The sequence below is a fragment of the Panthera onca genome, chromosome A3 (assembly GCF_046562875.1).
Source record: "Panthera onca isolate mPanOnc1 chromosome A3, mPanOnc1 haplotype 2, whole genome shotgun sequence".
In the NCBI taxonomy this organism is placed as follows: Eukaryota; Metazoa; Chordata; class Mammalia; order Carnivora; family Felidae; genus Panthera; species Panthera onca.
In genome coordinates, this window is record NC_138341.1 from 116,871,494 (window position 1) to 116,888,440 (window position 16,947).

Here is a 16,947-nt window from a genome sequence, read left to right on the forward strand (position 1 = left end):
TGTTACCACATACATAGTGGTTTAAAACAACACATTTATTTTCTCATAGTTTCTGTGGATGAGGAGTCCAGGCAGAATTTACCTGTGTCCTCTGCAAGACTGCAGTCAAGGGGTTGACCAGGGCTGCATTCTCATCTGAAAACTCTACTGGAGAAAGATTTGCTTCCAGGCTTACATGGTTGTTGGCAGCATTCAATTCGTTGTGGGCTGTCATTGTGGGCTGTCATTCAAGGCCACGTTCTTGCTGGCACTCTCAGTTACAAGTTACTTGTCTTCTCTGGAGAGTAGCTCACAACATAGCAGCTTGTTTCATCAGGACTTCAAAGGAGAATACCTGCTAGTAAAGTACATGTTAAATATTACATAATATAATCACAAAAGTGACTTTGCTTATTCTATTAGAGGCAAGTTACAGGTTCTGCCCACACTCAAGGGAAAAGGATTACACTTGGATGTGAATACTTGGAGGCAGGGATTATTAGGATAAATTTTGTAATTTATTTTCCTCCCAAAAGTAAAGGAAATAGTCCTTAAGAGTTACCATTCTTAAAAGCAAATTCAAATTCTGTGGACCATTTTTCTCTGCATAGCAATGTATAGAAGTAATTTTGAGAGAGGCAAGAGGCAAGAGCCAAGAGTGACTCTTGAGATTTTTGAGGCTGGGAGCCCAGGGGAGAGTTCTGTGCTTTGCCTTGATTTCTTCAAACAGAAATCTATTAAACATGAGGAAGAGCACAGACCATTTAAACGATAATACCGGTAACTACTGAAATACTGATTTCCATACCATTTCCTTAAAAAACTGGAGTAACTTGGTTCCAGTGATTTACCCACTACCCAGAGGGTAGCTTTTGAATCCGGCTCCTTGGAGGATTTAATTTACATATTTTCTGCTTTTTGTCTCCTGGTAACTGCTCCCAATGTTGACAAAAAACTCTAGTTTCCCAGAGTGGATGATGTCACTTAGCTGGCTGGTGCCATCAGTGACATATGTTACAGATAAAGTCCTATTGGGACCCAAGTTACACACCTGTGTGAGACGTGGGATCCGTGCAGATTGTGGCCCAGTGGGCCCTTAGGGCAGCCAGCTGCTCTCCTGGTTCTTGACCATGCTTCCAGCACCATGTTTCTTTGGTTACAGGAACACTGTTCTGGGGAGTAGTATGATACAGAAATATGAAAACATTGTGTTATTCTTTCTATTGTGAGGACAGTAATGGCTATTATACCTTATTAGCAAGCATGGAAAAGTAGAAAACAGTTCTTTTTACTTGAAGTCTCATAAGCAAATGTTGCCATTACTTATATTATTATATTGTATATCATATTTCTGTGCATAATGTTTTGTTTTGATCGTATTTCTCTTGTGGGTTTTCTTTAGCATAGTCATACTGTGCATATTCTAATATTAAATTCTTTGAAAATGTAAAACATTTTGCTGGGTGTATCATTTTACTATCTCTTTTGTGCTTTTATTAGCATTAACACTTCAGTGTTTGATTAATAAAGGGCAGTTGGATGTTAAAATTTCTCAGGTTGTGCCACTGATACATGGCTTCCTGGCTGGGATCCTTGTGTACACACCACCGGTAACTTTGATTGTTTTAAACAGACAGCTATAAGGTCAGTGATAACCATGATGACAACTAATGTTCAAGTAACTTGCTGTAGTTAATAATGGGTTTTCAGGGAAACATGTAGGGGCCTTGTGAAATAAGTATTTTTCTTCCCATTTGGTGAGGAAATGGTCTTAAAAGAGGCCAGCTCTCTTGTTTAATGTTGTGATACACTAAGGTAAGTATCATAGGAGAAGTAAAGAATGGGACCTGTCCCCCATTTCAACATTTTAGAATAAAGAAGGCAGAACCACCTGTAATAGAGATAGAAAGGGATAGATACCACAAGATTTATTTTCCATAAAGTACTTACGGGAATTCAGAGAAAGCAGGATAAAATCTTTTCTGCTGAGAGGCCAAGGCAAAAGCTTTATGTAAGTAGGTGGCAATTGAAGGATGAGCAGGGCTTGGTTTGCATGGGAGAGAGGTGTGCCAAACAGAGAACCATGTGACCTATCCTGGCTGAACTGGCAACTTTCATTGTGCATACAGAGGGCTTGTGTTGCCTGTCCTATGCAAAAACTAGGATATAGCACCTGGATCGTTCAGTCAGTTGAGCATCTGACTCCTGACTTTTGCTCAGGTCATGATCCTGGGGTAGTGAGATTGAGCCCCATGTTGGACTCCATTCTGAGCATGGAGCCTGCGTAAGATACTGTCTCTCTCTCCCTCTGCCCCTCACTTCCACTCATGCTCGCTCTCTCTCTCTCTCTCTCTCTCTCAAAAAAAAAAAATTAAAGACCTAAATGTATAGAATTACAGCATCAAGAGTTACAAAATTCTTGGATTAAAATAACCTGATGGAGTTTGTTCGGGATAAGTGTGTAACTTCCAACATGTAGTTTGACAAAACTATTTGAGGAAAATGGAAATGCACTTCAATTAGTGTTTTAAAAAGGCAGACAAAACAGGGATGCCTGATAGGTCAATTGGTTAAGTGGCTGACTCTTCGTCTCGGCTCAGGTCATGATTTCATGGTTCGTGGGATTGAGCCCCATGTTGGGCTTTGTGCTGGCAGTGGAGCCTGGTTGGGATTCTCGCTCTCCCTCTCTCTCTCTGCCCCTTCCCCACTAGTGTACTCTTTCTCTCTCAAAATAAACTTAAAAAAAAAAAAAAAAAAAAGGCAGACAGCACATAGTTCAGGATTTTGGTGGACTAAGCTGGCACTTTCCAGCACCATGTAATGTGACTATTTAAAAAAACAAAACCAAAAACCCTTTGTCTATGTTTGTAAAAGTAAGATGTTCTGAAAGGTGGGGGTAATAATCTTACTGAGTGGCCAGACTAGGAATCTTGTGGTTCATTTGGATTTCACATTTGTAGAAGGATGCAGAAAAATGGGAGTGCTTACAGAGTGATATGTCCTCAGCCAGAGCTTATGAGGGCTGTTTTCACTTTGGTTGATAATTATAATTGCTGTCTCTAGCCTCATTCCATAAATGACATAAGCCTGTTTACCAAGATGTATTTAATATTTGAAATGAACTGCTTTGTGCCAAGCACATATATATATATATATGTTATAGCCTTCTCTCATCTCTTTGAAATAGGTGGTATATATTCCCTTTCATAGATGAGAAACCAAATCCGAAATAGTTTGAAAAATATCTACAATTTATTTATACAGCTAATGAAAGAGCTGGAATTTAAAGTTGAGCTGATTCCATTATGCCATATTGCCGCTAGCATGAGTGTTCAGTGAGGCTGAGAATGGTGTGGACTTCTATCCTGCTTATGAGCAGGTTAATTCCTGAAAAGCTGTTCATAAGTCCCATTTGTAAACAATGGGACTATAAGTCTAAAATTATACTATATAATAGTAAGGACCAATATTTATTGAGCACTTAGTATATGCCAGACATTTTTCTAGGATCTTTGCATGTAATTCATTTAAGTCTCACAGCTCTGTGAAGGAGTTACCCTTAATCTCGCCACCCTGCACTAGAAGAAGCAGAGGCAGGAGGAGTAAGTAAAGGAGTCAGGATTTGAACCAGGCTGTCCAGCTGCAGAGCCCACACTTTTAGCCACTGTCCTGTCTTTTCCTTATGCAAATGTCCAGTGGTGTGTACACAAAGGTCCAGTGTGTTTGAATAGAGAGAATGGTAATTTTTCATGGAATTGGTTTGGAGTTCTCATTATTTTCAACCCTTAATATTTTTTTTTTAACTCAAAGATGTTTGTATTTTGGCATTGTTCTTTTCCATTATAAGTCAACTTATCACAATAACCACAGCTTACAAACACAAGCCAAAGGATGCATGAGTTTACTATAGCTGAGCTTGACTGCTGTAGTTCTCAGATGGCAGGTGGTGTTGATGCTCTCTGACGTTGGACCTTACCTTATTCATATGATGGTTAGTGGGGTTGTCTGCAGTGATTTTGGAGACCGTCAAAATGGAAAAGGAATTATTAGGTTGAACCATATGAAATAGCCAATATTTAACTTTATTAATCTATAAAAATGGCAAATTCATATGGTTCAGCTTAATAGGCTCAAGAGGAGGAAATTCCAGAGAAACCACTTGTAATTTAAGAAATAATTTTAGGATGTATTGGAGGTTTGAGGTGGTTTTTGTTGTTGTTGTTTTTAGAATGAGTGTGTGTGAGCGGTGGGAGGGGCAGAGGGAGAGGGAGAGAGAATCTTAGGCTCCTTGCTTAGTGTGGAGCCCAATGTGGGGCTCAATCTCACCACCCTGAGATCATGACCTGAGCTGAAATCAAGAGTCAGACGCTTAACCAACTGAGCTACTCAGGTGCCCCTGGAGGTTTGAGTTTTGAATTTCTCCACTGACATGCTTTTTCAGTACACCCATGTTTCTAAGTATGTATTCCATTTGGTTTCATGTTAGTTGTCTCCTCTTAACTGCATCTTATTGATTTGAACCTCTTTCTTTTATCTCTTGTCATAGATAAAAAGTGATTTTAAGGCATTCTGCTTTAGGATGTGTGTGTGTATGTGTATTTTTTTTTTTTTTAACTTGTTTAAAATGCCCATATAGTGGCATCCATCAGATCATCAAACGTACCAGTTTTGTAATCTTACCCTAGTGCTGATTTGGAAATGTTGACTTGATTTAGATTGAGTTTAAGAATTTTATTTCTTCTGATTGTGGAATGGTATTTGAAAATGTAATCCTAATATTTACCAAAGGTTCAGTATGCTATCTGCTTCTAATGGAAATTGTATCATTGTATTTGGGAAATACTTGATTCACCCAAGAAAAGTCTTTTTAGGATATTCTTGGGTGACCTAATCAAGAGTGTAGGAAAATTTGAATTTAAGGGGATTACTCTCATTGGGGTGAGGGCATTATGAAAGGAGTCTTCAATAAACTATTTCCAACACACATAAATTTCTTGTTACAGCTTTATTTTTTGTCATTGATACATGGCAAATTGTTGCCTTCTGTTTGTTTTTTGGGGCAGAGGGCGCGTTTCAAACTGTTTTTGCCTCTTTAAATTTGATCATGGAGTCCTCCTGAGTTCTCCTCATGCCTTTCAGCTCCACTCATTTGGTTATCTTTTTTTTTTCTTACTGAGTCCTTTGTTCAAACAAAGTACATAGTAGCAAAATATCAAAAACTTTTGTAACAGTTACACTCTCTTTGTACAAAAATCATTGTGAGATCCCTTTGGTTTTATAAAAAGATCCCCCCAGAATATTCTCTAGTTTTGGCCACACACACAAGTATTAGGATCGTAGTAAGTTTGAATCTGTTCTAAGTCAAGAGTATTAAGTACTGGGTTGGGTTTCTGATTTTTTTTTTTTTTTTAAGGATTTTTCCTGTTCTTTCCCTATAGTCTACAACCTTGAGAAGTTGTGTGGCTGCCTAATAAGCAAACACTTGATCTTAGCCAAAAGGCCGAGAAGCGATCTAATAAGCAAACAAAAACATGTTGATCTTCTCATTCAGAAGATGAATCTTGGTTGAGTGTCTGTTATTTATCCTGAAGTTGTATCCTTTCTTTCCAAACAGTAATCTGGGGAGGTGATGGCTGCCTGATGTCTCTGTCTCCATATGCTTTCTGCTCTTTCACTTTTTGTTGCCGTGTGTAATGCATGTATTGTCATAAGTAGGATAAGCACGAGGAATCTTTGTTTTTGTTTCTGTTCTGTTTTTCAGTAACAAATACTTTTAAGAAAACAGATGATTTTGTGACATGTAAAGCCCCAGCTGTCGACCTAGATCACAAGTTCAGGTGCAAGGTTGTGGATTGTTTAAAATTTTTCCGCAAGGCCAAACTGTTGCACTATCACATGAAGTATTTCCACGGGATGGAGAAGTCACCAGAGCCAGATGAGAACCCAGGAAAGAGGCAGGTCCAAACGAGGGGCTCTTCAGCTTCAGACAAGGCCAGCCAGGAGAGCCTGACCAGGAAGCGGGTCTCTGCCAGTTCCCCAAGTAAGTATTTTGGTTCTATGTTGTATCTATATTATAGAGTACTCTCTGTTGCTCAGGTCACACTGCTTGCATTTCTGACACAGAAGAAGGTGTTAAGTTGGTTTGGTCCAATTGAATCTTAAAAGATGAAAACAGACAAGTGATCCTCAGGAATTACATCGAAGGGCTGTGACCCTCCTGGAGGAACGAGAACTACAGTAGTGGGGGCACCTGGGGGGCTCGGTCATCGAGCACCTGACTTGGACTCAGGTCATGATCTCACGGTTCGTGAGTTTGAGTCCCACATTGGGTGAGCTTGTGCCCCGCTTCAGGTGAGGCCCTCTTCTCTCTCTCTCTGCCCCTTGTGGGATTCTCTCTCTCTCTCTCTCTCTCTCTCTCTCTCTCTGCCCCTCGCTCACTTGCACGTGTGTGCTCTCTCTTTCTCAAAAAAAAAAAAAAACAAAAAACCCAAAATAAAAAAATTGTAATGGAGGTAGTAAGGATTACCACAAAGTCTCGTCTTCATGTCTTAGTACAAAGAACCTTTTTGGTGGCCTTTCCTTCCTTCCTGCCTTTCTCCCTTCTTCCCTTCCTTCCTTTCCTTCCTTCCTCCTTCCTTCCTCACTCCCTCCCTCCTTCCTTTCCCTCCCTCCTTTCCTTCCTTCCTTCCTTCCTTCCCTTCCTTTCCTTTCCTTCCTTTCTTTCCTTCCTCCTCCCTCTCTCCCTCCCTCCTCTCTTTCCCTCCCTCCTTTCCTTCCTTCCTTCCTTCCTTCCTTCCTTCCCTTCCTTTCTTTCCTTCCTCCTCCCTCTCTCCCTCCCTCCTCTCTTTCCCTCCCTCCTTTCCTTCCTTCCTTCCTTCCTTCCTTCCTTCCTTCCTTCCTTCCTTCCTTCCCTTTCATCTAAGTAATCTCTAGCCAGTATGGGTTTCAAACTCACAACCCTGAGATTGACAGTTGCATGCTCCACCATATGCCAACCAGGTGCCCCTGGAGATTTTTTCTAAAACTTAAGAGATTGAAAAATTACAAATTTCTGGGGGAATTTCAGAAGACTTTTTAAAATTTTTAAATTTTGTTTAATGTTTATTTTTGAGAGACAGAGTGCGAGTGGGGACGGGGGGGGTGGGGGGGGCAGAGAGAGAGGGAGACACAGAATCCGAAGCAGGCTCCAGGCTCTGAGCTGTCAGCACAGCCCAATGTGGGGCTCGAACTCACCGCGAGGTCATGACCTGAGCCTAAGTCGGACGGTTAACCGACTGAGCCAGCCAGCACCACCCCCCTCACCTTTTATTTCTTAAAAAAATTTTTTTAATGTTTTTTATTTATTTTTGAGAGAGAGAGGAGGTGGGGAGGGGCAGAGAGAGAGGGAGACACAGAATCCAAAGCAGGTTCCAGGCTCTGAGCTGTCAGCACAGAGCCCGATGCGGGGCTCGAACTCACAAACTGCAAGATCATGACCTGAGCCGAAGTCAGATGCTTAACCGGCTGAGCCACCCAGATGCCCCATTTTTTTTTAAAGTAATCTCTTGGGGCGCCTGGGTGGCTCAGTTGGTTAAGCGTCCGACTTCAGCTTAGGTCATGATCTCGCGGTCCGCGAGTTCGAGCCCCGCATCAGGCTCTGGGCTGATGGCTCAGAGCCTGAAGCCTGCTTCCGATTCTATGTCTCCCTCTCTCTCTGCCCCTCCCCCGTTCATGCTGTGTCTCTCTCTGTCTCAAAAATAAATAAACGTTAAAAAAAAAAAAAAAAATTAAAGTAATCTCTATGCCCAACGTGGGGCTCAAACTCATGCCCCTAGATCAATAGTCACATGCTCTACTGACTGAGCCACTTGCCTGCAGAAGCCTTTTTAATGAATTTCCAGTAAATTCTACAAGCCCTCCAGCTTCTTTTTACCTGAAATTGTAACATCATTATATATTACTGGCTGATATAATACCTAGGTATTAAACGATATGTGGAACTCCTAGGACATGTGACAGTATTCCCAAGAAAGTATGAAATCAGGTTTCAGGACAATGGGGCAGGGCTGTGTCAACTAAGGTGATCTCTGACCCTGTGAGAGATCAGTCCTCAGCCATGTTTTGAAGATTTAGTGAGTGAAGGTCAAGGTAGAATCTTTTAGTCATATATGATGCATTATTTATTAAAAGTATAATGTGAACCACATGTAACTTTTTCTAATAGCCACATTTTATTTTATTATTTAATTTTTAATTTTTATTTTTTTTAAATGTTTATTTTTGAGAGAGAGAGTGAGCATGGGGGAGGGGCAGAGAGACAGGGGGACAGAGGATCTGAAATGGGCTCCACACTGAAAGCAATGAGCCCATTGTGGGGCTCAAACTCTCAGACTGCAAGATCAAATGCTCAACTGACTGAGCCACCCAGGTGCTCCTAATAGCCACATTTTAAAATGTCAAAGGAAACAGATGAAATCATTCTTAATGTATTTTATTAATTTACTGTATCCAAAATGCTATCATTTCAGCATTAAGTTGGTATAGAAATGTCTTTTTTTTGAAGTTTATTTATTTATATTTTTAATTTCTTTATTTGAGGTGGGGAGGGGCAGCGAGAGAAGGAGAGAGAATCCCAAGCAGGCTCTGCAGTCTCACCACAGAGTCTGCTGTGGGGATCGATCTCATGAACCATGAGATCATGACCTGAGCCCAAATCAAGAGTTAGAGGCTTAACTGACTGAGGCACCCCAGTATAAAAGTTTCTAGTGAGCTGTTTTATATTCTTTTTCTTATACTAAGCCTTTACAGTTTAGTGTGTATTTTATGTTTACTGAACATTTCACTTCAGACTAGCCACATTTCAGGTGCTCAGTAGCTGCATATGGCTAGTAGCCTCTGTATTGGGCTCTATTACCCTCTGTTGTAGGTAGTCTAGCTGTGCACTTGGCGAGCCTGAGCATTGAGCTAACAGGAGCTGCCTGAGGAAGGCCAGCTGGCCAGTAGTCACCCAGGAGGAGACTCCCCATGAGGGCCGCAGGGCATGGCAGCACTCACCACCTTAGTGACTTCACCAGAGTGTTGCTCGGGTACCCATCAGTGGTTAGATGTCTCTCAGAGCAGGCTCGTATGAACCAAATGGCAGTAGACTGATGCTCAAGGCCACGTGCCAGTTATTTATTTGAGACGAAGCCCACAGCTGTCAAAACTCCTTTCCTTTGTAGGAACAGTTTGCTTATTGAGCATTGGATCAGAGCACTGGAGTTAGAAGTGCTTCATACTAAAATAGATTGACTTGTCCATTCAGTACCTCTTTATTGAGTGCTTATTAAGTGCCAGGCTCTGTTCTGGGCATTTCAGAAGAGACCTGAGTCCTGTTTTGCTTGAGATCTTGGTTGTGAGTATTCCTGGCACAAGGAAGAAAAGACTGGCTCAGTCCTCAGACCAGAGCATTCTCTTGCCTGGGCATTGCTTGTTTCATGTAGGGCCAAACATTGATTCCTTAGGGATGTTAATGTCTATTCCTGGCCAGTCCTACTGGCTTTGGTGGCCACTCTGTATCTTTCAGGTGAGTATATCTCTCTGTCATTGAATACATGGTTAATTATGGGGGCAAGCTTATTTCCTAGGACATAAGATACCTGTCACTGAGATCTTCTGCTTCCCCAAAATGCCACCTGGCCCACGTCTCACCTAGAGCAGTGGCTAACTAACCCAGCTGCCTGGGAGTCACACTTGGTGACTTGTTAAAATATGGATTTATTGGGCCCTGCTTTCCAGACACATTCCAATTCAGTGGTTCTAAGTTTAGAATCTGTAACATTTTTACAACCCATCCCCAAGTACAAAAGTGACATATGATTGCTGTATAAATCAGTACAACAGAGTTAAGGGAAAAGGTATCCCTCCCCTTGGCATTCCCACCCTCTTTGCAAATGTAACTATTTTTATTTAACAAACTCTTTTCAGATATTTTCTGTGCATATCCAAACACGTCTACATAGAAAATATCTTTTACACAGTATCACCTGTCACTTGTTTTTTTTTTTTTTTTTTTTTTTTCATTAAAGATATCTTGGACATCATTTCATGTCAGTGTTGATATGTGGTTCTACCGATTTTGACAGTTGTCATTTTTCATTGTATGAGTGTACTGTACTATAAACATTCTTCCTATAAAAAGTTTATATTTTGCCATTTTTTTTCACTCTATCAAGTGCTAAAATAAAGTAAACCTCCCAAAGATTAATTTACCCTTGTGTACAAATAAACCCATGGGATAAATTCCTGGAGGTGGTTGGCTTCAGCAAAGGGTATGTGCATATCTAAACTTCTGATAGATGATACCAAATCACCTTTTGAAAACTTTGTTTCAGTTTATAATCTCTCTCCAACTAGTCATGTGTGTCAGTTTTTTAATATTATCCATATTACCAAATTTTAAATTATTGTGAGTCTGATAGGTAAACATATTTCAGTGATTTTAGTATTTTATTTTTAAATTTCTGAAGTATTTTTGGGGCGCCTGGGTGGCTCAGTCGGTTAAGCGTCTGACTTTGGCTCGGATCATGATATCACTGCTTGTGAGTTTGAGCCACAAGTTGGGCTCTATGCTAACAGCTCAGAGCCTGGATCCTGTTTTGCATTCTGTGTCTCCCTCTGTGCCCCTCCCCTGCTCACACTCTGTGTGTGTGTCTCTCTCTCAAAAATAAACAAACATTAAAAAAATTAAAATTCTGAAATATTTAAAATATACAGTTCATAACTTATGCCCATTTTTAAATTGGATTATTTGGGGTTTTTTTGAGTTTTGAGGTTTAGAAGTTCTTTACATATTTTGGATACTAACCCTTTATCGGATCCCTCCCCTGTCATTTGCATGTCATTTGCAAATACTTTCTCCCATTCAATAGGTTACTTTTTAGTTCTGTTGATTGTTTCCTTTGCTGCTCAGAAGCTTTTTATTTTGATCTAGTCTCAATAGTTTATTTTTCTTTTATTTACCTTGCCTGAGGAGATATATGTAGAAAAATGTTGCTATGGCTGATGTCAGAGATACTACTTCCTGTTCTTTATTCTAGGATTTTTATGGTTTCAGGTCTCACATTTAGGCCTGTAATCCATTTTGAGTTTTTTTTTTTTGGGGGGGGGGGCGGTGTGAGGAGAGTGCATGCAAATGGGACAGGCATGGGGGAGAGTGAGAGAATCCCAAGCAGGCTCCATGCCCATCTTGTAGCATGATGTAGGGCTTGAATTCTTGACCTGGGAGATCATGACCTTAGCTGAAATCAGCAGTCAGATCAGACTCTTAGCCAACTGAGCCACCCAGGCGCCCCTGAGTTTATTTTTGTGTATGGTGAAAGAAAGTGGTCCTTTTTCATTCTTTTACATGTTGCTGTCCAGTTTTCCCAGTACCATTTATTGAAGAGCCTTTTTCCCATTGCATATTCTTGCCTCCTTTGCTGAAGATTAATTGACCATATAATTGTGGGTGTATTTCTGAGTTATCTGTTCTGTTCCATTGACCTATGTGTCTATTCAAACTTTTTTCAATATTATTGTATCTGTTATGGTGATGTGTGATCAGTGATTATGACTCACTGAAAACTCAGATGATGGTTAGCATTTTTTTTACCAATAAAATATTAAAAAACTTTTTTTACAATATTCATTTATTTTTGAGACAGCGTGAGTGTGGGAGGGGCACACAGAGAGGGGGGTACAGAGGCTCCAGTGTGGGCTCTGTGCTGACAGCAGAGAGTTCAGTGTGGGGCTCGAACTCACAAACCATGAGCTCATGACCTGAGCCTAATTTGGAGGCTCCAATAAAGTGTTTCTTGTTTGAATGTTTATTTATTTTCAGAGAGAGAACAGAGGAGGGGCAGAGAGAGAGGAGGTAGAGAATCCCAAGCAGGCTCTGAGTGGCCAGCACAGAGCCTAATATGGGGCTTGAACTTACAAACTGTGACATCATGACCTGAACTGAAATTAAGAGTCCGACACTTAACAGACCGAGCCACCCAGGTGCCCCCAATTGAGTATTTTTTAATTTAGGTGTGTACTTTGTTTTTTTTCTTTTAAAGACATAATGCTATTGCATACTTAATAGACTATAGTATAGTGTAAACATAACTTTTATATGCGCTGGGAAACCAAAAAATACATTCAACTCACTTTATTGCGACCTTTGTTTCGTTGTGGTAATCTGGAACCACGCCCACAGTATCTCTGAGGTATATCTGTAAATGTGTGAATAGAGTAAATAAATTGTGATATCTTGATCCAGTGGAATACCACACAGCAGTGAGTGAGTGGACCACAGCCCTCCCACCAGCTTTGGTACATGTCACAAATACAGTGTTGAGCTAGTGTAAACTCATAACCTATGTGATACGGTTTTATATAAAGTTCAAAACCAGATAAAAATGAATCTGTGCTGTTTGAGGGTATGACAGTGGTTAGTTACCCTTGTGGGGTGGTAGGTGGATGAATGAATGGTGGGGGCAGGAGGGAGACTTTTGGCCTGCTTGTATCAATCATACATTTATTATGTGTGTAGTTTTCTCTGTATGTTTTAGGCCTCAATAAAAGGCCTACATAAAACAGACACTTCGAAAATATTAAAATTGCTATAAGAATGTAAGAAAATAAAGTACAAGGAGATGCTGAGATAAAAGATCAGTCTTTTCACTTGAAATAATGGTAACTGAGGAGCTTTTAATTTTTTGTTTATTTACATCTGCTTTATCCCCAAATGGATCCCTTTTTTCTCTGTCCCTCAGCAGTAATCCAGGTTTTCCTGTCTTGCCTTGATTGTTGTAATAGTTTCTCAACCAGTTTTCTTCTCTCCGTCCTTTACTCACTATGGTTTATCTTTTATTTTGCTGTAAGGGAACTTGGAGAATACAAACCTGATCATATCACTCATCTGCTAAGAAATATTTAAGGATGGAATGATGGTTTTTGCAGAGCATAATGTTGGTGCTGGGCATGTGGGTTGTGAATCCTATCCAATTCTTATAACTGTTGTTGGACTTTTTGTAGGTTTCCCCACTTCTCTGTCTCTGTGTAAACTGGATGAGTTCTTGGGATGAGTCTGTGAGCTAATGTATTTAATGAGCCTGTTATATAGGGTCCCATATGTGGGAGGTGCATTTCCTTCTTCCCCTTGACTATGATTTTATTTGTCTCATCCAGCCATGTATGACTGAAGTTAGTGCATTGATATGAGCTTTTCAGCTGGACTGTAACTACTGTTGGAGAGGAATGAATGTTGTTGCTGCAGTATCCCGTGGGCTCTCCTCAGAGCTGTGAACACGGCCGGCACTCAGGGATTGGTGATTGTGCATATTGATGTGTTGGGACCTAGTAGAAATGGATCCGGTGATGGAGTGACATCTGGGCAGGCAGAACTAGGGAGCAACTGGAGGTGGATTCAGCCTATCACAGTGACACAGAGTGTCTAGAACCAAGTTATTCCAGAGGCTGAGTCTTGACAGACAGGAGGCCATAAGGGGACTGAGGAAAGATGTGTTTGCTTGGCTACCATGGTGTGTGCCCTCTGAGCTAGGCATAGTTCTCCTTGTCCCTGGTCATGGTAATTGTCTGAGGAGGGACCTTGCCCAGTGTAACACACCTGAGTTCAGGATGGGCATTCTTGGCCATGTGTAGATTGCTTGTCTGGTTTGGCGATTCCTGATTAACTATACTTGAGGTTCGTGATTTGTGTTGAGTAATATGTGCAGGCTCAGAGTCAGCCCATCTGAATTTGAACCCCCCCCCCCCCCTCCCCAGCCTTCCCTACTTGCTTTGCTATATGACTTTGGGCAAAGAACTTGCTGAACTTCAGTTTTCCCATCTGTGAAATGGAAATAATACTACTACTTACCTTGGAGCTTTGTTACATTAAATATAATGTAATGTAAAATGCTTAACACAATATCTGGCCTACAGTAAACTCTTAATAAGCAGTAGCTCTTTGTTTCAGTGAAAACATTATCCCAGGTAGTCAGAGATCTAGTTCTAAATTCAGCTGACCGCTAATGAGCTGCAAAATCAATAGACAGGTTGTTGCCATTTTGGTATAAGAAACCTCAGTGATTGATTTTCTACTTTTGTGTACTGCTTTTGGATCTCATACCAATATAGCCACCTGGGATTTGATTCTCTCTCTTAACTAAAAGATCCGTTTCATTGTGATTTGGAAATTTGATGAACTTGGGAATTTTTGCCTGCCAGTTTTCTTTTTAATAACATGATCTGCTGAGGTGCCTGGGTGGCTCAGTCTGTTAAACCATCTGATTCTTGATCTCAGGTCAGGTCTTGATCTCAGGGTCATGAGTTCAAGCCTTGCATTGGGCTCTGCGATGGGCATGAATACTACTTAAACAAACAGGGGTGTCTGGGTGGCTCAGTCAGTTAAGGGTCCAACTTGATTTCGTGGGATTGAGCTCTGTGTCAGACTCTGCACTGAGAGTGCAGAGCCTGCTTGGGATTCTGTCTCTCCCTCTCTCTTTACCCCTTTCCCACTTGTGCACGTGTACTCTCTCTCTCACAAAATAAATAAACATTTAGAAACCAAAAAACAAAAAAACACAAGACTGACAGGGGTGGACGATATAAAATGCTTTAGGGGGTGCCTGGCTGGCACCATTGGGAGAGTGTGCAACTCTTGGTCTTAGGATCATGAGTCTGAGCCCTATGTTGGGTGTAGAGGTTACTAAAAATAAAATAAATAAGATAATAAAAAATAAAAATAAAATAAAAGCTTTAGGGTGAACAGATGGGTGTTTTATTTTTTTATTTTTTTTTTTTAAATTTTTTTTTCAACGGTTTTTATTTATTTTTGGGACAGAGAGAGACAGAGCATGAATGGGGGAGGGGCAGAGAGAGAGGGAGACACAGAATCGGAATCAGGCTCCAGGCTCTGAGCCATCAGCCCAGAGCCTGACGCGGGGCTCGAACTCACGGACCGCGAGATCGTGACCTGGCTGAAGTCGGACGCTTAACCGACTGCGCCACCCAGGCGCCCCCAGATGGGTGTTTTAAATCACTATGCTTTATCTTGTTACTCCCCTGCTGGTCCTTTGTAAAACTGGTCAGTTTGGTGGCAGAATGGGCCACATAGGCCACTCACCCACTGTCTGGGGTATAGCCTGGTCATTCCCGTACCCTCTTAGATGGTAGAGCAGTTTTGCGCAGCCAGGAAGGAACACACAACTCTGTCCTCCTGTCAAGTGGACACAGACCTCATGGATGATTTCACAATTCTCATGTGCGTGGTTGCTGAGATGGCCAGCAGTTATCAGGCTGAAAGAAACCAGCTGGTTTACCTTGCTATATTCTAGGTGGGAAATGAAAACCCTGGCCCCTAGTCCTGCCTGTGCCAGTAACCAGAAGGACCCTAAGTTATCATCATCAGTGAACTGGGGTCAGGAAACATGTTCATCCTTCACCATGATGCTGGCTGTCAATGAGAGCAAACATAGGAGGGTATTTAGAAGATTCCCATAGACCTCCAGAGGGCACCCCCTGTTCCAGGCATCTCCCCTCACTGTCTCCCGTCAAAGTCTCCTTCTGTTTCCTCATGGTTTTGCTGGTTACTTGACTAATCCAGTAACTAAATTTCTCAAGATTTGAAAGATTAAAACCAGCATATGTCACCTATTCTCAACATACCTAGGTTTCACTCAGACTTCTAAGAAATTCTGGTATTCAGGGGTGGCATTTCAGACGGGGTGGGTTCAGGTGGAGAGATGTTTCAAGGTGAGACTCTGACACCAGGCAACCTGTGTCCTAGTTCATAGGCATTGCGAACTTGACATTATGCATAAGTGAAAAACACATAGAATATTACAGAAATTATGCTGTTTGGTGAAAATTATCGTAAAGAAGTACTCTCTTTATGCTGAGTGCTCTGGTTGTGGCAAATGGGACCTTGAGATCTAATGGAGTTCTCACATGGAGATTCCTGGTGCTTCTGTTCCATGAGAACCAGAAAATGCTCTGCAGAGATTATTTTTCAATCCTCTCAATTTCCCTGTTGGGTTGGTTGACCAGAAGAAACAGTTCTGGTCTGAGAGTCCATAGACTGAATCTTAGTAGCAGTCCTGCTACTGTTCACTTGTGATCTGAGCTCTTTACAGATGTGATTTCCTCATTTTTAAAGTGATGATGTGGGGCGCCTGGGTGGCTCGGTCGGTTGAACATCCGACTTCGGCTCAGGTCATGATCTCGCGGTCTGTGAGTTCGAGCCCCGCGTCGGGCTCTGTGCTGACAGCTCAGAGCCTGGAGCCTGTTTCGGATTCTGTGTCTCCCTCTCTCTCTGACCTTCCCCTGTTCATGCTCTGTCTCTCTCTGTCTCAAAAATGAATAAATGTTAAAAAAAAAAAAAAAAATTTTAAAGTGATGATGTATGATCAGGTATGAATGAGACAAGGCCCTTTCACGTGAGGAGAAAAGCCCATAATCAGATGCAGGGAAAAGAGCTAAGTTTTATATTAGGAACATATAAAGTGCTGTGGAAACAAATTTTGTTTGTAGAGCAGGAGCTGGGACGTTAAGAGGACAAGGTGACATTCAAGTTAAACCTTAAAGTGTGAGGGTAGAGGGTTTGGACCAAGGCCAGGGAATAGGAAAGGTATTCCCATGCTGGGACCAAGCAGGGTAGAGGTTCAAAGGCATCGAGGAGAATAAATGGCTATGATCGTTTGTCCCTGAGATGCCTCTTCTGACTCTGGTCTCCAGATGTTTCCCTTTCCCTCAGCCAAGCCTTTCATCACATAAGTGAATTTGGAAGGTCAGTTTAGGTTTGCATTTCCAAATTAGGTTTCTCAGAATACCAGAATCCATTTAATGAATTCTCTTCCAGTGGCAAGTTCAGGCTTCTTTGGTATCTGGATTTGTTTCTACATAAATGAGTTCAGTTGTGAGTAGCAGTTCGTACCAGAAAGAATACTCTAGAATCAAAGGGGACCTCACTTGTGCTTACTA

At 41.4% G+C, this 16,947-nt stretch overlaps 1 protein-coding gene across 4 annotated transcripts in view; it reads left to right on the forward strand.

The window, feature by feature from the left end:
- Positions 1–16,947, forward strand: part of PHF20 (PHD finger protein 20) — a 147,247-nt gene that overhangs the window by 93,851 nt on the left and 36,449 nt on the right. For all 4 annotated transcript variants that reach the window (XM_060616764.3, XM_060616780.3, XM_060616772.3 and 1 more), the window contains one exon: positions 5,741–6,019. In XM_060616764.3, coding sequence (XP_060472747.1) covers positions 5,741–6,019 — 279 coding nt within the window. The remainder of the gene's footprint in view (positions 1–5,740; positions 6,020–16,947) is intronic.